The sequence below is a fragment of the Bombina bombina genome, chromosome 9 (genome assembly GCF_027579735.1).
Source record: "Bombina bombina isolate aBomBom1 chromosome 9, aBomBom1.pri, whole genome shotgun sequence".
Taxonomy (NCBI): domain Eukaryota; kingdom Metazoa; phylum Chordata; class Amphibia; order Anura; family Bombinatoridae; genus Bombina; species Bombina bombina.
This window is the reverse complement of record NC_069507.1, coordinates 74,572,319-74,595,294: the sequence shown is the minus strand read 5'-3', so window position 1 is coordinate 74,595,294 and position 22,976 is coordinate 74,572,319. Positions and strand designations below refer to the sequence as shown.

General features: G+C 36.7%; 1 protein-coding gene across 1 annotated transcript; it reads right to left on the bottom strand.

Moving 5' to 3' along the window:
- Positions 1-406: 406 nt before the first annotated feature.
- On the bottom strand, positions 407-2,088 carry LOC128639952 (uncharacterized). Its single transcript, XM_053692230.1, has 3 exons — positions 2,041-2,088; positions 1,490-1,543; positions 407-1,059 (listed from the first exon to the last, which is right to left on the bottom strand). Exons 2-3 carry the CDS (start codon positions 1,521-1,523, stop codon positions 629-631), a joined length of 465 nt encoding a protein of 154 aa, XP_053548205.1. The 5' UTR covers positions 1,524-1,543; positions 2,041-2,088; the 3' UTR covers positions 407-628.
- Between the last annotated feature and the right edge of the window lie 20,888 nt (positions 2,089-22,976).

The window sequence follows — 22,976 nt, the reverse complement described above, 5'->3', positions numbered from 1 at the left end:
GTATCAAATCTTGTTAAAGGATTTACATTGTACTTACATCAGCAATTTAAAAATTCAATTTAGACTGTGGTAGGCACACCTATCCTTAAACATTTTGGCATTGAGGACAAGCTGTGTAAACATAGCAACCAGAAGAAATTACATTCCCACTGGGTTAGACAAGAGATAATGTATCCACATTTGGACATAAAATTTTGGATCCAAGTAGTGGTGTTTGGTATATGTAGTGATATCCAATTAAAGGGACACTGAACCTAAATATTTAATGGACTGATTCAGATAGAGCATGACATGACAAATCTTTAGAAATTACACATATTCATTATATGTTTTAATTGTCAAGCTATATTTTGAATGCAAGAATGTTGGTTTTTATGGAAGCCAATATTTGTTGATGAACCTTGTTTGTGCATGCTGGTTGATGGATACATTCATCCAACAATAAAGAAATGATGGCCACATTTATTTTATTGTTTAAACTAATTATAGGAATAAGTTGTTTTCAATAAATATATCAAGAGAATGACGAATAATTCATAAGAGTATTCTATGATACATTGGCTTAACATTGCATGCTGGATTTGAATCACAATTTAACCAATTTAACTTCACTGTACCTTTAAGTATCTTATAAAGTGTATTTAGAATGATACTTACAGCTGTGCCTGGGAAGGACAATCTGACACCCAGGACAATGAAGGTTTAAACAGGGGGAAGGGATGGGATTGGCTCGGGGAGGGATGGGAATGGCTTGGGGAGTGGTGAGCTGCTGCTCCAGGGTAGGCCGTACAGCTGGGGAGTGGGGAGTTTGGGTCTGGGCAGCTGTACGGGCCAGAATACGGGGAGAGCGGCGAAGGGGGGTGTATGGGCGTTTTTTGGGAGGGACAGGATATGAAATATGGGAAGGGCTGGCAGTGGTCGGGGCATGGTCATGGGTTTGGTGATGGGAAGGGCTCTGGGTGTGTGCAGAGGTGTGGCCATGGTCAGGGGTGTGTGCACGGGGAGGGGTCTGTGACTGGGCAGGGGCGGAATCCAGATGACCAGAAGTGGTGGATCCATCTGAAAATGTAAAATAAATATATTAACATCTCATACATCCTGACATCAAATCAACGCATTTAAAATTGATTATGTTTTCAATATACCTCGAAGTGTGTTTGAATCTGTAAACTATTCTGAAATGAGGATATGGTATCTATATAGGCACTCAGATGAATCTCAATGACTGTCTGTACAATGTGAAACTTATTATTGTGTTTTGGCATGGAATATGCATGTGACATAATGATGGCAGGAATTATATATTCTTAAAAAAATATATACAAGCAGATTTTCATGCTGCCTGATATAGAAAGGGGGCAGTAGTGTATTTGAACAGACAAATAATATTCCTTTTTAAAGGGAAAAAGCTGTAGACTTTGAATGTCTTCAATAAAATGATTTCAAAAAAAGAAACATGTTGGAAACATGATAGATATATTTCACATACCATCAGACTCCAAGGCAGCCTCTTCCTCCTCCATCCCACATGTGACATCAATCTCTGTAAAACATAACATGTTGTGTACACCTTAAGATCAGATATTATAACATATGTTACTGTTGCTCAAATACGCACATCAATGTTGCATTAAAGATATACACACACAAAGTTATGATTTACATCATTTTGATGGAGCATACAAATGACAATAGATTTGTTATTGTCAATAAATCAGAATCTTAATGTATTGTTTGTCTTAATGTTAAATTCATAAAAGCATAGTACATAGAACATTTAAGATTTCTCATGTGTGTATCACTTGATGACTGTTGTTAAAAAAATTAAAAAATGAAAAAAACATATGTTAGACATCTTATGAATAACAAATGTGTAGAATAATAAAGTAGAAATTATTAATCGCTCAATATAAAAAATAAATATATAATCAGAAGATAAATTCTATGATTTTTTATAATGTTATGCTTCATCGGAATCATGATCATAATATTGATTAGCAATACACCTTCAATTACATATAAATGAGTCAATGGACTTACCAGGAGCCCGCAAAGGCGGCTCTATGTCACTGCTGGATTCCTGTGGGCTCCCCACACCAACTCTCTCTATGAATGATATAGATATATATTATTAAACACATTTTGGATATCACTAAATCACATCTGTCTAGAATTTTAACATTAATCAACTTTAAAATGTGAATAATAGAGCAGTCATTACACCAGAAAATGCTTGATTGAATCAAGGGGATTCTGTAAACATATCTGTATTCAACATATGTTTAATGTCAGACTACATTAGACATCAAATTCATCTCAGATGCTGCTATTGCATATCTAAATATACCCAATGATCAATGTTCTTAACCCTTTAAGGACACAGCTTTCACTTAGCTCAATTGTTTTATGACGGAATAATTCCGTCATATGTCCTTAAGAAGTTACAAGAATACACACAAACCACATATTGAGGAGCATCTGTTGACAAATCTAAACAAACATGTGTCACATCGAGCCATTTTTTCAATGTACAGTAATCTTGTTTAGGACACAACACATATTTATCACAATACATAACAAACTTTATTATTACTAATATGTAATCATGGTGCTGTTAGAGTATGCAGATATATATAAAGTAACTCCAACAGATAATTAGATTTATATATCAATAGTTTTTAATAAAAATAATGTAATGATGAATGAATCTATTTTGTCTTAAAGGGACACTGACATGATTAATTTAAATAATTGATTTCTATGTTCAAACTGTAAAAAATGATTTAACATTGACTCCTATTATAATTCGAATGTTGTTCGATATTAATCTTAAAGGCAGATAAGGAATATTGGATTCAATAAATATTGTTTGTTGAAGGTATCCACCAATCATCAATATAAACCCAGGTTGGTCAACAAATATTTAGATGCACATAAACGTACTTTCTTTATTTTAAACTACATTTAGCAATAGAATATGTCACATATGATGATAGTATTATATTTTATGTTTATTAATATTGCATACTGTATGTGAAAGACAATATTAATAATTGTAGTTCAGTATCCCTTTAATCTAAAATTAAATAGATTCCACAATGTTGTTGTTTGTTAATGAATTATCTACTCCATATGTTGATGTAATGAATGGTATTGAGCATGCAATTAAAATCAAATATGTTATTTAAGTATATCCGAATAATTATATAATTTTCATCTATTAAATAGACATTACATATAAATATAGAACAATGTGTATTTAGTATGTAATGTTCATTCCATGTTTCTAAGACAAATGTCAATTAAAATGAGACATACCATACTGTGACAAGCCCTGGCTTGAGGATCCAGCAGCCACATCCATATCTGTAATATATTAAATGAGGATTGCATATCATTAATACTAATCATGCCATGTTTAAAATATTTACATTAATAACAAATCAATAGAAAAATATTAATCCTTTGGTAGTCCCATGAGTTAATAGTTTCCGCAATTAAATGAATGATAAATATATCCTGGACTCTTATTTTCAATCAGTTGTGTTGTTTACTGTATCTTTAAGAATATATGCTTGTTATTACATAATCATCAATTGATGGCCATATGTTATAATTTATTAGTATTATTCGTTTTTTATTAGATATAATATTTAAAATAAGAATACTGTATTCTTCACTAATCTAAGATTTTCCATTTAATTTTTAACAACATGTATAAAGCAATGCCACTTTCCGCAAACCCATGTTAACGTGGATGAGAAATGCCATTTTCGCGATCATTGCGCAATGATTCCAAGCGGAATTACGCATCCGTCATTTGACCAACATGTATAAAGCAATGCCACTTTCCGCAAACCCATGTTAACGTGGATGAGAAATGCCATTTTCGCGATCATTGCGCAATGATTCCAAGCGGAATTACGCATCCGTCATTTGACCAACATGTATAAAGCAATGCCACTTTCCGCAAACCCATGTTAACGTGGATGAGAAATGCCATTTTCGCGATCATTGCGCAATGATTCCAAGCGGAATTACGCATCCGTCATTTGACCAACATGTATAAAGCAATGCCACTTTCCGCAAACCCATGTTAACGTGGATGCGAAATTACATTTCCGCTCTGTGACGCATATTCTGTAGAGCGCAAGAAACATCATTCCAATTTCATGTATCACTAATGTAAAATCAGATATCTAAACATCATATGTAGTGTATGTTGTGAGATCTGTATAGGTTTAGTATCTGACTAAATACAATTTTTGGATTTTTAACATTATAAAAATTATATGAAGTTGGATAATTACCTGGTTCAGATTCTCTATCGGGTCCTCCCAGGCCACCGGACGGAGAAGCATCTGCCCTGTCCCCCGCGTCAGGACTTTCAGATCCCGCAGCTGGGAGGGAAGAAGAGGAGGCCGAGGATGGCGAGGATCTAAATCTTTTGGGGACCCGGAGATTGAGGAGCTCGCATAAAGTCACCTCATAAGGGAGTAGGTACAGTTTCCGCGGGGCCTTTCTTTGGCCCCCTCTTTTACGGGCTTGTACCCAGTCCCTTATGAGGTTGACTTTTTTCGATAAACGCAACCTCATATCTCCGAATCTCCTCATGATCTGATCCTGGGTCCTCTGGACGTCACACACCAATCTAACCGCATTGGTGATAGACTCCCAGAGGGCCTTCTTAACAGGCGCATCTGTCGAGCTCCTCTTGTTCCCAAACAGCTGGGGATAAAAGTCCTTGACGGCGTGGACCAGTGCAGCGCTCTCCTCCTTGGTGAACCTGGGAACTGACATGCCTGCTGGGTTGTATAATAATAATATATATTGCCTGCAGGCATTAGAGAACTGACAAAGATGGCAACGTGTAATGGACTTTTATATGGTGAAGTAAACATGAGATGCACCATGGGACAATTTATCTGTACATCTGATTGGATAAAAGTTTGAAATATTGTTATAATGTCTGTGAGACCATCCTGACTCAAGTTGTGTTTGTGTGATGAACTCTGATTGGCCGTTCCTTAATGTTTCATATCTTAGTAACTTCCTTACACATACCGCTTGGTGGTGCTGTAACTTCATTTTTCATGTAGACTTATTTGTAACTCATGGGCCTGTCATGCGGATATGTGTGACGCAGATTTAATATCCGTGATCCGTGAAATATTAATGATTAAATACTCTTTAAAATCTAATCCTGTCACATTATTAATGTTGTAGAAATTTCTCGGTTTAATAACGGTCTGTTTCTTTAATACAAATACACATTTAATATTGTATGTCTTTATTGTTCTTTAAATAAATTTATTGTGAAGTATTGACATTGCTCTATTAAATGTATTTATAATGCACATTGATTGTGTGCTATTGCGTGACATTACACTAATGTTTAAATATGCTAATCTGGTGTTTGAAGATGCGTTTCCCACGCAATATTTATTAATGTTAAAATTCCGGGAAGAATGTCAGTAACTTTGATAATCTGTTTATAAATGTTAAACTACAGCTTTGTTATTCGCAAATAAACCTCGAGCTTGTATTTCTCTGAAGTGCTCATATATGTTATTGTGCAATGGCGTCTTTAGTTTTAAAGAGACATTACAAACAATTGTATCAAATGATCTGTAGAGATAGAAGATTGTTTAGACTTTAAAATGTAAATCATTTTCTCTTAGTATTTATATATCCTCAACATAAGAAATTTAAATGCACATGGTTGAGCCAATCACATAAGGCATCTCTGTGCATCCACCAATCTTCATCTACTGAGCCTATCTCGATATGCTTTTCAAGCAAAGTATGTAAAGATAGGAAGAGAAGTAAATACACTATTTCAAGCTCTTAAAGGGACACTGTCCAAAAAAATTTACCATTGGTGATTGAGCATGAAATGTTAATCAACTTTATTATTTAATACGATTATCAAATGTTAAGTTATCTTGTTATGTTTCTTTGAAAAACAATGATATTTTATATTACGGACAATTGTTTAATAAAAACCTGGGTTGTCCTTGACGATTGTTGCATCAATTATTCCAAACAATCAAGTTCTGTCCAGAGTACTGAAGCAAATAAATTAGCTATTTACTGCCTTATTTCTAAAGTAATGATAGCAACATCACAATGAGCATTCATAATATGAGACAAGTTTTAAACTTGATTAAAATAGAATACTCATTCAGAATGTATAAATCTTTGTTTTTTTAAATGGCTACCTTTAAGTATATTTTGAGTTCATGTCCCTTTAAACAAACATTTCACAATAATGCTTAATATATCATAAACCTAGGCACCTTCCTTTTGCTAAATGAGTCTAACATATGAGTAAAGCAAATTTAGATTAACTTCTAGATTGTTTTACACACTGACTGAAATATATTTATTAAATGAGGTCTTTTTTAGCCTTCAGCGTAGAGGGACATTAAGCTATATGTTATGTATGCATTTTGTATCATAATCTTATATTTGACCAACTTTATATGTTTTGTTATTCAATTATTATATTGTAATTATATATATTCGTGGATTAAATACATCTCTACATAGGCTATTTTGATGCTGATTGTTGTTTGCATATAGATGCCTTATATCATTGACTAAGATATGTGCATTTATTTTTATTTTAACAAGTATATTTAAAGACTGAATGTAATTCTATAGTACATTCTAAATATGTTTAAATTCTTGTATGATATTTGTAACAATGTATACAAAATATACATTTTGAATGACCCCTTTAAGGACCCAAACATATTGTATTTTGATTTAACATTGACAAAATAAACTAAAGGGGAAATTACATTCTATATAGATATTTGATGTCTAACCCAAGAGGTAAGATTGTAATAAATACATAATATTACTAAGTATAGTTAAATGACTCCACTAGAAAATTACATAGATTAACCTGGCATCCAATAACTAATTATTAAAAATTATAAAGTTAAATGACCTACCATTTATAAATGTAATAATTGTAAAATATTTTCTAATAATGTTTTGAGATACCTAAGGAAGATACATGATCTTATACAATTCTTTTTACATTCAACAACACTGTCACTTTCATGTAATTGAACCACTTCACCTTATTAAATGTTAAAACAATCATAATATTAATACATATCCTAAATATTTTTAATATATACTTTTTCAATATAAAAGCATTGAAGAATATGACTCCCCAATTAATGTTAAAATATATCTTTTAATATTCTCTGAAGAATTTTATTTTCTACTATTAATGCATTATTTTCTCTTATGCATGTGCTTGTCAAATAGCCAACTATCAGTCATGGGAGTCCAAGTTTTATTTATTTACAGATTATATTGATATATATTAGAATCTGCTAAAAAAAAAAAAATATATATTTAATAGAAAATAATTAAATATTCCATGAAGTCATCAGATGCCAATCTGAAATGACAAATAATAAAAATGGAACAAAGTTAATACACACGTTGTAAAATATTCATAAAATACATTTAAAATCATATGGTGTCTATGCTCTAACTTTGATCAACATTTTTTACACATAATCATTACATTCATTTTAAATTAATGAAATACATACACCATTATATTGTTGATTAAAAATAATATTTAAATTTCAAAAATTAAATTTATACATAATAATGTATATCACATGTAAACAATATATGTATGCTGAACATAAATGTAATATTTCATGTCCATTCAAATACCTCTATATCAACTATAATATGTATTCCTTTTTCTGATTGTGATCCCTAAATATCTAATTAAGAACTAAATATGACTAATGTATGTAAGCTACTAATATTCTACAGTCTTCACTAGCATGCATTGGTACACCAACCTGGACAATGCATGGTCTTTGAATGTCAATTCAGGGGTAAACAGTTGATCTTCAATAGGTGTCTTATTCATCAGTTCATTGAATAGAGGACTGGGAAATACCATCTAAAAAGGAAAATCATCTAAGTGTCTGATTGTGATCCCTAAATATCTAATTAAGAACTAAATATGACTAATGTATGTAAGCTACTAATATTCTACAGTCTTCACTAGCATGCATTGGTACACCAACCTGGACAATGCATGGTCTTTGAATGTCAATTCAGGGGTAAACAGTTGATCTTCAATAGGTGTCTTATTCATCAGTTCATTAAATAGAGGACTGGGAAATACCATCTAAAAAGGAAAATCATCTAAGTGTCTGATTGTGATCCCTAAATATCTAATTAAGAACTAAATATGACTAATGTATGTAAGCTACTAATATTCTACAGTCTTCACTAGCATGCATTGGTACACCAACCTGGACAATGCATGGTCTTTGAATGTCAATTCAGGGGTAAACAGTTGATCTTCAATAGGTGTCTTATTCATCAGTTCATTAAATAGAGGACTGGGAAATACCATCTAAAAAGGAAAATCATCTAAGTGTCTGATTGTGATCCCTAAATATCTAATTAAGAACTAAATATGACTAATGTATGTAAGCTACTAATATTCTACAGTCTTCACTAGCATGCATTGGTACACCAACCTGGACAATGCATGGTCTTTGAATGTCAATTCAGGGGTAAACAGTTGATCTTCAATAGGTGTCTTATTCATCAGTTCATTAAATAGAGGACTGGGAAATACCATCTACAAAATAGAAAATCATCTAAGTGTCTCCAATAGGATGTCTCCACAGCCTTATTCTATCAAATAGTTTGCACTTACCATGTGAACATGTCTTTGTATGGTTTTCAAGGTCAGCAGAATTTAAATATGCCAGACATGATCCCATTGGTATACTTCAATTTCAATCTTGGCTTTTTCCCCACTGTCAGTCTTGGAAATCTTCACTGTCAGGCTTCAAATTGTTCCCTTTCAGTCTTTATATTAAGTCATCTCCCTAATGTAAGAAATTATATATAAAGATTTCATACAAGTGTGTGAATCAGTTCTGTACCCCTCTCCCACCCCCCATTTCATAATAAATATCTATCACTAGCTTACTAAGCCTGTGTATGAACCTGTGTTATTTTCTATCAAGTGTGAAGATGAGTCATATTGAGCAGAACAAACCTCTGTGTGACATTGAACCATAGTCATTCTAGAGTATCCCTTTCTGATTATGTACATAAGTAATGTGTAAACAAAGTTATATTTTTAAAAATGTATGCCATATTATGTATTTGTGTACAAATCATGCCAGCAACAGTCCATACATTTCTACTTACCATCTGATGTCCTCTATAAAAACCAGGTGGCAAAGACTCGCTATAGGACCCAATGCCCAGAGCATCACCTATATTATGAGAAATAAATATTATTCTAACATTTGATCAATACTAACATGTTTGCACAATTCTCTACTTGTCATTTCCCTAGAGTTCACATCTATTGAAAATACTCCAGTGTAACTTCTATTATTTACCGTCTAAAGTGGCGGTTGATGACGTCTGCTCTGACATCAAGTCCCTCGTCCTGGAATTCCCCCTCTAGAACAGGATCATCCTCCTCATCTCTGAGGAGGTCTCTGTCCACCGGGACGGCCTGCAGCATCCCAGCCCGCTGTGCAATATTATGCAGGACGCTACAGGCTACAACGATCTTAGCCACCTTCTTTGGGTTGTACTGGAGTGCTCCTCCAGAACGGTCCAGGCACCTGAATCTCATCTTCAGGAGCCCGAACATCCTTTCAACCACCGCCCTGGTTCTCTTATGAGCCCTATTGTAGCGCTCCTCAGACACATCAGTTGGGCTACGCAAGGGGGTAATGAGCCAAGGCCGGCTCATGTACCCAGAATCACCTATAAATTTAGAACAGAACATAATTCAAACAGAATACTTAAACTAGTATATTGTTGTATAAATATATTTTTTAAAAACCATAATCCATATTAAAAGTTGTCAGAAACATAAAGAAATAAAAAAAAATTATATATAAATCTGTATCTAGCCATTTCATCTAAGCCATGCTACATATGCATATTTCTCCTAAACCAAACCTTGTGTAAAATGCTAACTACATGTTTACATTGCATTCTCTATATGAACACTTAAGGTAAGACATGCTACATATCTGCATTTCAATAAAACTAGACATTAGCAGAAATAGACAATGACAGGGTTAAATTGCATGAGATAATATCTTGCTATTTCATCTAAGACATGCTACATATGCGTATTTATCCTAAAACAAACCTTGTGTAAAATGCTAACTACATGTTTACATTGCATTCTCTATATGAACACTTAAGGTAAGACATGCTACATATCTGCATTTCAATAAAACTAGACATTAGCAGAAAAAGACAATGACAGGGTTAAATTGCATGAGATAATATCTTGCCATTTCATCTAAGACATGCTACATATGCGTATTTCTCCTAAACCAAACCTTGTGTAAAATGCTAACTACATGTTTACATTGCATTCTCTATATGAACACTTAAGGTAAGACATGCTACATATCTGCATTTCAATAAAACTAGACATTAGCAGAAAAAGACAATGACAGGGTTAAATTGCATGAGATAATATCTTGCCATTTCATCTAAGACATGCTACATATGCGTATTTCTCCTAAACCAAACCTTGTGTAAAATGCTAACTACATGTTTACATTGCATTCTCTATATGAACACTTAAGGTAAGACATGCTACATATCTGCATTTCAATAAAAATAGACATTAGCAGAAAAAGACAATGACAGGGTTAAATTGCATGAGATAATATCTTGCCATTTCATCTAAGACATGCTACATATGCGTATTTCTCCTAAACCAAACCTTGTGTAAAATGCTAACTACATGTTTACATTGCATTCTCTATATGAACACTTAAGGTAAGACATGCTACATATCTGCATTTCAATAAAAATAGACATTAGCAGAAAAAGACAATGACAGGGTTAAATTGCATGAGATAATATCTTGCCATTTCATCTAAGACATGCTACATATGCGTATTTCTCCTAAACCAAACCTTGTGTAAAATGCTAACTACATGTTTACATTGCATTCTCTATATGAACACTTAAGGTAAGACATGCTACATATCTGCATTTCAATAAAAATAGACATTAGCGTCGGTAAATAACAAATGGTTAAATTTAATCCTATAGCTGAACATGACGCTAACAGTTAAAAAATACAGGGGCAATTGTCAAAATAATTAACCATGTTGTGCACTAATACTCACCAACGAGATAACCAGGGGGCATTTGTCTTTCCTCAAACTGTCTCCACAGGGACGACAGAGAGAGGATGCGGGCATCATGACAAGCACCTCCAAAATTCGCATACACATGCATAATCCTCATCCGTGCGTCACAAACATACTGCACGTTGAGGCTATGAAAATGTTTGCGATTTCTGAAGGGCAAGTCATCAATTGGAGCACGCAGCGCAATGTGGGTACAATCAATGGCTCCCAAGACATTGGGCAATTGAGCAATATCAAAGAATTCCCGCTTCAGGCGCCTCCAATCACCATCATTCTGTGGGAATCCTATGTATTGCTTACTGATACGTACCATGGCGTTCAGAAAGTTATCAAACACCCCAGAGAATGTACCTTGAGCCAGGCCATGCATGTACAGTTCTCCGGATTGAAAACTCCCGGAGGCCAGGACGTATAGACAGCTTAGCATCTTACTCATGGGGGGAACAGCAGTCCTTATTTGTATACGTGGCTCCAAATGAGGTTTAAGAAGATCGTAAAGGCCAATGAGCTGTTCGCGATCGAGCCGATACTTATCAAAAACCTCAAAGTCACTCATGTTTTCCAAGGTGGGTCTCACCCTGTAGACACGAGGACCTCGAACCAGACGACCCCTTCGTCTCGGTCTGAGCCGCCGAGGCTGCCTGATTCGACCAACAGCTAGTTCGCCAATAGCACCACCAGCAGCGTCTACCATGTCATCGTCATCCATCTTTCAAAACAGCGTAACAAGGTAAGCACTTGATCTGATGTGGATCACAAGTGATGCATTGGCCATGTTGTTTGGGGGATTTATAGTACAATTAGTCCAATGGTAGTGAGTTTGTAATGATTGCTAATTGTATTCACTTGTTTGTATGTGAGCGGCGCGAATGCTTTCACAGTGGGCGTTTATTTGTTGTTTGCTGAAATGTTAGTTTCAAACAATGATTCTCAATGTGAAAGTGTCAAATATCACACATACAGTGCATGTTTGTAATGTTTGATCATATGCGTAATCAATATTTCCTAAACGCGATGTTATAGTAACAAGCACACGTCCAGGCTAACATGAATGAAAGTGCATAGTTGTGTATAATGTGCATCGAATGTGATCGATCAATGTTGCTGCAATATTGTTTGTAAATGATAAAGTAACATCTGTAGTATTGTATATATAAGTGATTTCAGAGCTGTCAATATTGTATGCGTCCCTTTCAAATCGCAATAATAATTCAGAACTTCCCGTCTGTCATCTGTAGTATTGTATATATAAGTGATTGCCGAGCTGTCAATATTGTACGCGTCCCTTTCAAATCGCAATAATAATTCCGAAATTCCCGTCTGCCATCTGTAGTATTGTATATATAAGTGATTGCCGAGCTGTCAATATTGTATGCGTCCCTTTCAAATCGCACTAATACTGAATAACTTCCGGCTGTCATCTGTAGTATTATATATATAAGTGATTGCTGAGATGTCAATATTGTATGCGTCCCTTTCAAATCGCACTAATACTGAATAACTTCCGGCTGTCATCTGTAGTATTGTATATATAAGTGATTGCCGAGATGTGAATATTGTACGCGTCCCTTTCAAATCGCACTAATACTGAATAACTTCCGGCTGTCATCTGTAGTATTATATATATAATTGATTTTCGATCTGACGATATTGTATGCGTCCCATAAAAATTGCACGAATACTGAATAACTTCCGGCTGTCATCTGTAGTATTATATATATAAGTGATTGCTGAGATGTCAATATTGTATGCGTCCCTTTCAAATCGCACTAATACTGAATAACTTCCGGCTGTCATCTGTAGTATTGTATATATAAGTGATTGCCGAGATGTGAATATTGTACGCGTCCCTTTCAAATCGCACTAATACTGAATAACTTCCGGCTGTCATCTGTAGTATTGTATATATAAGTGATTGCCGAGATGTGAATATTGTACGCGTCCCTTTCAAATCGCACTAATACTGAATAACTTCCGGCTGTCATCTGTAGTATTATATATATAATTGATTTTCGATCTGACGATATTGTATGCGTCCCATAAAAATTGCACGAATACTGAATAACTTCCGGCTGTCATCTGTAGTATTATATATATAATTGATGTGCGATCTGACAATATTTCTGAATTGTCCCATTGAAATCTCCATAATAATGCTGTTCAAAAGTGTGTTTTACGTATATGTTGTATTGTAGTATTGAGTGTTAAAGTTCCTAAAGGGGCGGTACAGTGGTGAATCTGTGATGTGTATGGTTGAATCTTCTAATGACGTCATGATATTATTAACCTGCCTATGTAGTTGTGAAATCCTCATTGTGTTGTTGTATTGTGCTACATTGTTATTGTGTGCTGAATAAAATCTAAATGTGTGCTTTGTGGTTGCGTGATGGGTGATGCGTGTTATGTACATGTACGTATATATTGTGATTGTGTCCCACATATGCTGACTTGTATATAGCGGTCTGGCATTGTTGTTCCTTCCCATAAAGTGACATCTGTAATCTGGTGTAATGATGTTCGTGTTGTACGTAATTCCTAATGGTTTCTGGTGATGGAATCATGATGTTAAAAGTACAGTAAAATCCATATGTTGTGTTTTGTGATTCCTAGAGAGAATGTAATGTGTTTTTCCCCCATCATTTGAATGCACATGTATGAGTGAATGTTAAAAGTAATGTATGTGCATCCATGACTGATCATGTGTTAAGCCTATGTAGATATGCAGTTGCTGCAAGCATATGAGTTGAATAACAGAAATGCAATAATAAAGGTAAATGAGAGATGTTTCCCATTGTGTAGTGTTTGTGAATCCAGAAATGTGTATTGATTTTTATTTTAATTGTAAATGTAATTTTATTGAAATAATAATGTGTTACTAGTGATGGGGATTTGTAGTTGATGTAATCTAAAAGTGTTAAAAATATTTATGGTGTGGTGAATATTTAATATTAAAAACCATAAGTCCACCATAGGGAAATAGTCATTTCTTTATCTATTTATCATAGCTGGGTCTAACGCATGAAATCATGTATTTTCTAGCGCTGGTATTTGGAGTTTTTCAGTCTACGCTATTTGCGTGCGTTAGGGAAATGAGGGTTTCGCGTGCACGAGCACGTCTTCCCAATAGAAGTCAATGGAGGCTCCAAAGATTTCTATATTTTTTTTTCTAAGACTGGTTTTCCTCGTAAAGTGAGTGACGTCATGAGCTTGTGTGAAAAAGTCGCTAAATCGTGTTCTTTTTGTAATAAATAAATATTTTGTGTATGTAATGTGGTGTATATTGTTTGTATGCATCGATGAGTGTATGTTTGTGATAATGTTATTCGTTAGATGTAGGTATATGAGGGTCTTTTCCCGTATGTCCATGTAAGTCAATGGGAAAATGGATTTGTGTGGATTTTTTTCAAACACCCGAGATCTCGCAACTTTAATCCTTTGTATTTTAAAGAAAAAATAAAAAATACGAAAAATAAAGATAGTGTTGTGTTTGTATGAGTGTAAGTGTACTTTGTGTAATATTTGTTTTGTGATTCGTGGATGTTTTTTTGTGCGGTATATGTTTACTACTGGGTCTGAGGTGGCGGTAGAAAGTTGAGCGTTAGGTGTATTTTGAGTCGCGGTAAATAAACTCTAAATACCGGAGTGCGTAAAAAACCCGCGTTAGGAGCCTCTAACGCTGGTTTTGACGGCTACCGCCGAACTCTAAATCTAGGCCTTAGTGTTTGTTTTTTTTGTAATTTAGTGTTTGTTTGTTTTTTAATTTAGTTTAGTTGATATAATTGTAGATAATTGTAGATAGTTTATTAAATGTATTTATTGATAGTGTAGTGTTAGGTTTAATTGTAACTTAGGTTAGGATTTATTTTACAGGTAATTTTGTAATTATTTTAACTAGGTAACTATTAAATAGTTATTAACTATTTAATAGCTATTGTACCTGGTTAAAATAAATACAAAGTTGCCTGTAAAATAAATATTAATCCTAAAATAGCTACAATATAATTATTATTTATATTGTAGCTATATTAGGGTTTATTTTACAGGTAAGTATTTAGCTTTAAATAGGAATAATTTATTTAATAATATTTATATTATTTTGTTAGATTTAAATTATATTTAATTTAGGGGGGTATTAGGGTTAGGGTTAGACTTAGCTTTAGGGGTTAATGCAATTATTAGAGTAGCGGCGAGGTCCAGTCAGCAGATTAGGGGTTAATACTTGAAGTTAGGTGTCAGCGATGTTAGGGAGGGCAGATTAGGGGTTAATACTATTTATTATAGGGTTTTTGAGGCGGGAGTGAGGCGGATTAGGGGTTAATAACTTTATTATAGTAGCAGTGAGGTCCGGTCGGCAATTTAGGGGTTAATAATTGTAGGTAGGTAGCGGCGACGTTGGGGGGGCAGATTAGGGGTTAATAAATATTATGTAGGGGTTGGCGATGTTAGGGGCAGCAGATTAGGGGTACATAGGGATAATGTAGGTGGCGGCGGTGTGCGGTCGGCAGATTAGGGGTTAAAAAAATTTAATAGAGTGGCGGCGATGTGGGTGGGCCTCGGTTTAGGGGTACATAGGTAGTTTATGGGTGTTAGTGTACTTTAGAGCACAGTAGTTAAGAGCTTTATGAACCAGAAAGCTCTTAACTCCTGGCTTTTCTCTGCGGCTGGAGTCTTGTCGTTAGATTTCTAACGCTCACTTCAGCCAAGACTCTAAATACCAGCGTTAGAAAGATCCCATTGAAAAGATAGGATACGCAATTGGCGTAGGGGGATCTGCGGTATGGAAAAGTCGCGGCTGGAAAGTAAGCGTTAGACCCTTTCATGACTGACTCTAAATACCAGCGGGCGGTAAAAACCAGAGTTAGGACCCCCTAACGCTGGTTTGGACGACTAATGCAGAACTCTAAATCTAGGCGATAGGATGTTCAGAGAGACCACATTCCTGCAAACAAAAAATATTAGCAGAACATACAGATAATAATTTAAAAATTGCAGCTCTCCTTGCTATAGTTGTCATACACCTGACATTAAGGGAAGAAATGGTCAGAAACATCACAAAAATAAATTAGAAGAAAAACAAAAAAAGAAATAACATCAGGACTTCTTCTTTCCTTTCTTTTTCTTAGGACTCAAAGGAGATCCTTTAAATCTGCCTCTGTAACGTTCTGACCTCCTAGGCTCCCCCTTGCCAGCCTCATAACCAGTAACTTCAGCAAGTTGGTTCACATCTCTTTTATCTAGATAACCAACAGAAGAGGCATCAGAAAAGTCACCTATACACTGGCTTGAGTCAGAAGGAATGTCTTTAGTAGAGACAGAAGGAAACTCTGAAATTAAACAGTCAGCATCTATTGTAGTATCTGGATCTGCACCATTAACTACTGGAAGATCCAAATCAGGACTCTCCCATCCATCAGAATCTGCATCTTTTTTTCCCTTGGAGGCAGATTTTTTCCCTTCAGTGTCCATATCCTCCTCAGAACTAGAGGACACAACAGCAGACCAATCAATGTGCTCCCCTTCACCAAGAACAGCATCAGGAGCAGGATCACAAGATGATTCAGTGAAGGAAAAATTATCTGTCCCAGGAACAGCAATAGTATCATCCACAGAATTGGTCAACAGGGCTTCAAGAACATCTGAAGAAGCTAACATTAGATGTAGCAAGATCCACCTCCTGAAGATGAGATTGGGCTTCCTCCACCTTCTCAGCCACAGGAACCACCACAGGAGCATCAGACACCTCTCTGACAGGGACCCCAACTGCAGATTTCTTACACAAAAGAGGTAATATAGAGTTCAATGCCTCATCAGAGACCTACTCCTCATTCACAGATGGCTCAACTGCAATTGAAGATGTTTTTTTTGCAACATCAGCATAGGAAGGCTTCACTCTATCAAGCCCCTGCAACATCATCAAAGGACACATCCTGCACAGATGACTTGAACAACCACACAGGTCACAGGTCCGGCATTTACTACAGTGGGCAACAAGATGATCCTCCTCACTGCAATTTCGACATCTGGCACCTGGGCAATTTTCAGCAATGTGACCAAACAGGTTGCAACTATGGCAAAAAAAGAGGCATGTCATCATAGTATAGGAAACCTCTATTTCCACCAATGGCGAAAGTCTGTGGAGGGTGTTTCTTTCCACCAATACCTAATTCATCTGGCACAAACCACACCCAGAACCTGCGCTTTCCATTGAAAGTCCCAAACTGATTCTTCAGCTTGCTACCTCATTGAACATCATCAAGTAGCGACAAAGAAACAGACGAATTTCCACATCAGTGACCCAAGGGTTGTACATATGTACTGTCACCGGGATTCTTCCCTCCCTCTGCACACAGGCAACAAATTTCATGCCAACCAACTCTGGAGCAGCAGCCATATCAATAGTCCGTTGATAGCAGGTCTGTAAATAATGCTCATCGGTGAAAGCCACATCAAAAATCCCTCTTGAAGGGAATGACTGAACACAATGCAAACTTGCTCTTGGCATCTTCAAAACACCCTCCAAAACCACCTGCTGGACATGAGCCAAACAATCTTCTCTCGAAAGTCCTCAGAAATCAACACCCAAAGTGTATGGGGAACATTTGGCACATTGGTAGCCATATTTGCCCTATTGCCTCTTTAGGCTGGATTTCAGAGCGCCCCCCAAAAGCAGCATGTGGCTGAAGTCCAGGGACGATGCCACAAGGCCAAGGGGACAGCCCTACTACCCAGTTGCTCTACGCCTAAGAAGTAGCCACCCCCCAATAGCAGCAGGAGCCCAAATCCCAAAGGGAAAGGACCCCAGGCCGAAGGAGCAGGTCTCTAGGCAGCAAATCTTTCAACCAAGACCAAGCACAGAAAACTGCACTTGATCCAAGCCAAAGGCCCGAGAAGCAACCTCAGCTGATCATTTCGTAATTCTTTTATTAGAAAAATAATCATATATGCATATATACAAAATAAAATCATAATAACAAATGCAAACAAAATATCTCTTGTTACAAAACTGAAATATTGACCCAAATTTTTGTCATTAGAAAAAATAACAAAATGCAAACATTAAACTTAAATAATCACACAAAATGAAATTAAACATATTTCAAATACAGACAAAAACAAACTGGAGGGAAAAAAAGCAAACTAAATGATCGAATCCTTCCATTTCTTTGTCTTCCAGATGCCTTCAGTAACTACCTCTTTCTTAAAAATCAAAATATTACGCATATCCCACAACACCTCCTTCACACAACATGCCAACAACCATATCAATCTTGCTTTCTCCTTTTCCACACCACTTCCACACAAACCATACATCATCATATTAAAAGTAAAAAATTGCACTCCAGTCAAACCCTTAATCATCCTTTTCAAACTTCTCCAAACATCCCTAGCATACTCACAATTCCAAAACAAATGAATAACACTCTCGCTTTGAAAACAACCATCTCTAGGACACACTTCTGAAGCCACTAAACGACGCATTCTCTGAAAATCCCTTGTTGGCAAACACTTATGCACACTCATCCAACTAATATCTTTCTGCCTATTCATCAAATACTTATTACACACATTTTTCCATACCAACACACATTCATTTTCATTCAAACCCCCAATCAACTCAAGACCTTCCTTCTGCTCCAACATTTTCAACACCATTCTGTTTGCACACCACATCTCCCTACTAACATTCTCCAAACCATATTTTTTAATCCAACATTCCACCCTTACATAAAACCACGGAACAGCAAAACATTCCGGTTTCTTTCTATCAATCTCAAATAAACCATATCGTCTTAAAACATTTCCACAAGCAAACTTTACCATACAACCAGCCATGCTATCCTTACCACTCAGAACCACACACCTACTAACATATTTCACAGCCAAAAATCTCTCCACATTTGGAAAACCCTTACCACCAACATTCTTACTCTTAACAACAACATCTCTTTTCAAACGCTCCATACCAGAACTCCAGAAAAAAGAAAACAACACTCTCAAAATTCTACGAAAAATCCTCTCAGGTGGTGGAAAAACTAACGCCAAATATAACATAATAGGGATCAAAACCGATTTAATAACTAACATTTTTCCTTCCAAAGATAAAGTCCTTAAAGACCAAACATCCAAACAAACTGACGCTTAAACTTCTCATCTTCTAAGAAATCCACATTCAGTTTCCAAACACCCTTACCATACTCGATCTTCAAATCACAATTCACCTTACACATCAAAAGGGCATGATCCGTAAAGGGCATCCGCTTTAAAGAAAAATCATCAACACATAAAAATTTAGATAAAAAACAAAAATCAATTTGAGATTTTATCCCACCACTATCACTAAAGAAAGTAAAACCCTCCCCTGAAAAAGAAACAGACCCGAAGGCATCCTTCAAACCGAAAGATTTAAGCAAATCAAGTAAAAACTTCCCTGAGCTATCCACCCTACAATCACTCCCACCCTCTCTGTCCCCATTCTTAATAATACAATTAAAATCCCCAACCAAAAAAGTTGGCTCTCGACCTGGCAGAAAAAACTTTAAAGTTTCAAAATTAAGCAAATGTTCTACCCTATTTGGAGAAGCATATACATTAAACAAACAAAAAACAGTCCCACAAAAACTAAAACTAACCAAAAGTACCCGACCTAGGACAATATGAACTACATTAAGGATAGAAAAACTAAACCCCTTAAACAAAACTCCCACCCCCCCCATTCCAATCAGAAGAACAAGACCATACTTTAGGACCGTATTCCCAGTCAGCACATTTAGGATGTTCAGAGAGACCACATTCCTGCAAACAAAAAATATTAGCAGAACATACAGATAATAATTTAAAAATTGCAGCTCTCCTTGCTATAGTTGTCATACACCTGACATTAAGGGAAGAAATGGTCAGAAACATCACAAAAATAAATTAAAGAAAAACAAAAAAAGAAATAACATCAGGACTTCTTCTTTCCTTTCTTTTTCTTAGGACTCAAAGGAGATCCTTTAAATCTGCCTCTGTGACGCTGCCCCTTGCCAGCCTCATAACCAGTAACTTCAGCAAGTTGGTTCACATCTCTTTTATCTAGATAACCAGCAGAAGAGGCATCAGAAAAGTCACCTATACATTGGCTTGAGTCAGAAGGAACGTCTTTAGTAGAGACAGAAGGAAACTCTGAAATTAAAGAGTCAGCATCACTTGTAGTATCTGGATCTGCACCCTTAACTACTGGAAGATTCAAATCAGGACTCTCCCATCCATCAGAATCCGCATCTATTTTTCGCTTGGAGGCAGATTTTTTCCCTTCAGTGTCCATATTCTCCTCAGAACTAGAGGACACAACAGCAGACCAATCAATGTTCTCCCCTTCACCAAGAACAGCATCAGGAGCAGCATCACAAGATAACTGTAATGCTCTGACCAATGTAAAATTGGTTTTGTTGCTCTTGTGTTATTTGTCTCAGCAAAGTATTTGATTTTACTAAGATCAGTAACTGTGAGCTTTTTAGTCGTAGGAACAGTTAGATAAATGACACTGAATATAGAGAAAGCAAGTGTACATTAATACAGAGACTTTCTAATGAGCAGTGTTAGGTTGCAGATTTAGATCTCTGCTGACTGGTTGAATACGAAATAGGCTTTAGTGCAGCATAACCCTTATAACATTGTTAGAGGTTTCAGCAAGTTTGGCAAACAATCTTCACACACTCACACCGGAATAAAATGTATACAATAGTCATTCATTCATCCAAAAGCATAGCACAGATAATAATTGGTGATTCAGTCACGAGTATCAGAGTAGAGAGCTGGGATCCTTAGAGGATTACCGTGAATGTGCTTACCGACTTCAGTCCCAATTGAGCTGTTTGATACCTTAGTCAGGAGATCGAGTTGGGGAGAAGTTCATCCGTCAGCGTGTGGAGGAAAAGTGAAGCCGGGTGAGAGTGTGACTCACTTCCGGTTGCGGTAAGGAGTTCCGAATGAACCGCTACTGATGGTACTCAGAAGAAGCTGCAGTTGTCGGTACAGGATGAGATAATATGGAGACTGCGTTAAAGTTGGTTTGTGCATCCACAAGTAGTTGATGGAGACAAAGGTAGTTAAAGCTGGTAAAAATCAGAGGTGAATTCTACCAAGGACCTGGAAATATAACTTTGAAATAAGAGCTGACTCTTCACAGAGCAAACTGAGCGTAGAACAAAAATTAACAGGCAAGGTGGATATGGTAATGACAGGTTAAATAGGGTTTGGTTATTAGTAGGAGGGATCTGTCTTAAAGGTATATTACAATAACTCAGTGAAAGAAAAATTCTCTGTCCCAGGAACAGCAACAGTATCATCCACAGAATTGGGCAACAGGGTTTCAAGAACATCTGAAGCAGCTATCACATTAGATGTAGCAAGATCCACCTCCTGAAGATGAGATTGGGCTTCCTCTACCTTCTCAGCCACAGGAACCACCACAGGAGCATCAGACACCTCTCCGACAGGGACCCCAACTGCAGATTTCTTACACAAAAGAGGTAATATAGAGTTCAATGCCTCATCAGAAACCTCCTCCTCATTCACAGATGGCTCAACTGCAACTGAAGATGTTTTTTTTGCAACATCAGCATAGGAAGGCTTCACTCTATCAAGCCCTTGAAACATCTTCAAAGGACACATCCTGCACAGATGACTTGAAGAACCACACAGGTCACAGGTCCGGCGTTTACTACAGTGGGCAACAAGATGATCCTCCTCCCCGCAATTTCGACATCTGGCACCTGGGCAATTTTCAGCAATGTGACCAAACAGGTTGCAACTACGGCAAAAAAGAGGCATGTCATCATAGTATAGGAAACCTCTATTTCCACCAATGGCGAAAGTCTGTGGAGGGTGTTTCTTTCCACCAATACCTAATTCATCTGGCACAAACCGCACCCAGAACCTGCACTTTCCATTGAAAGTCCCAAACTGATTCTTCAGCTTGCTACCTCCTTGAACATCAACAAAGTAGCGACAAAGAAACAGACGAATTTCCACATCAGTGACCCAAGGGTTGTACATATGTACTGTCACCGGGATTCTTCTCTCCCTCTGCACACAGGCAACAAATTTCATGCCAACCAACTCTGGAGCAGCAGCCATATCAATAGTCCGTTGATAGCAGGTCTGTAAATAATGCTCATCGGTGAAAGCCACATCAAAAATCCCTCTTGAAGGGAATGACTGAACACAATGCAAACTTGCTCTTGGCATCTTCAAAACACCCTCCAAAACCACCTGCTGGACATGAGCCAAACCAATCTTCTCTCGAAAGTCCTCAGAAATCAACACCCGAAGTGTATGGGGAACATTTGGCACATTGGTAGCCATATTTGCCCTATTGCCTATTTAGGCTGGATTTCAGAGCAACCCCCCCCAAAAGCAGCATGTGGCTGAAGTCCAGGGACGATGCCACAAGGCCAAGGGGACGGCCCTACTACCCAGTTGCTCTACGCCTAAGGAGTAGCCACCCCCCCAATAGCAGCAGGAGCCCAAACCCCAAAGGGAAAGGACCACAGGCCGAAGGAGCAGGTCTCCAGGCAGCAAACCAAGACCAAGACCAAGCACAGAAAACTGCACTTGATCCAAGCCAAAGGCCCGAAAAGCAACCTCAGCTGATCATTTCGGCCTATTGTGGGCCTCGTCAGTGAGGTGCAGCCATATCCCTCTAGGCACACTGAGCAACGGGGCCACATCTGAATTCCTGCATCACACTTAGGGAGACTTCCCTATGTGTCATAATTTGCA

Coding starts and splice junctions, on each gene's coding strand:
- LOC128639952 (XM_053692230.1), bottom strand. CDS start 1,523: ATGGAGGAGGAAGAGGCTGCCTTGGAGTCTGATG. Junction 1,060..1,489: donor GGCTGCCTTGGAGTCTGATG/GTATGTGAAATA, acceptor TTACATTTTCAG/ATGGATCCACCACTTCTGGT.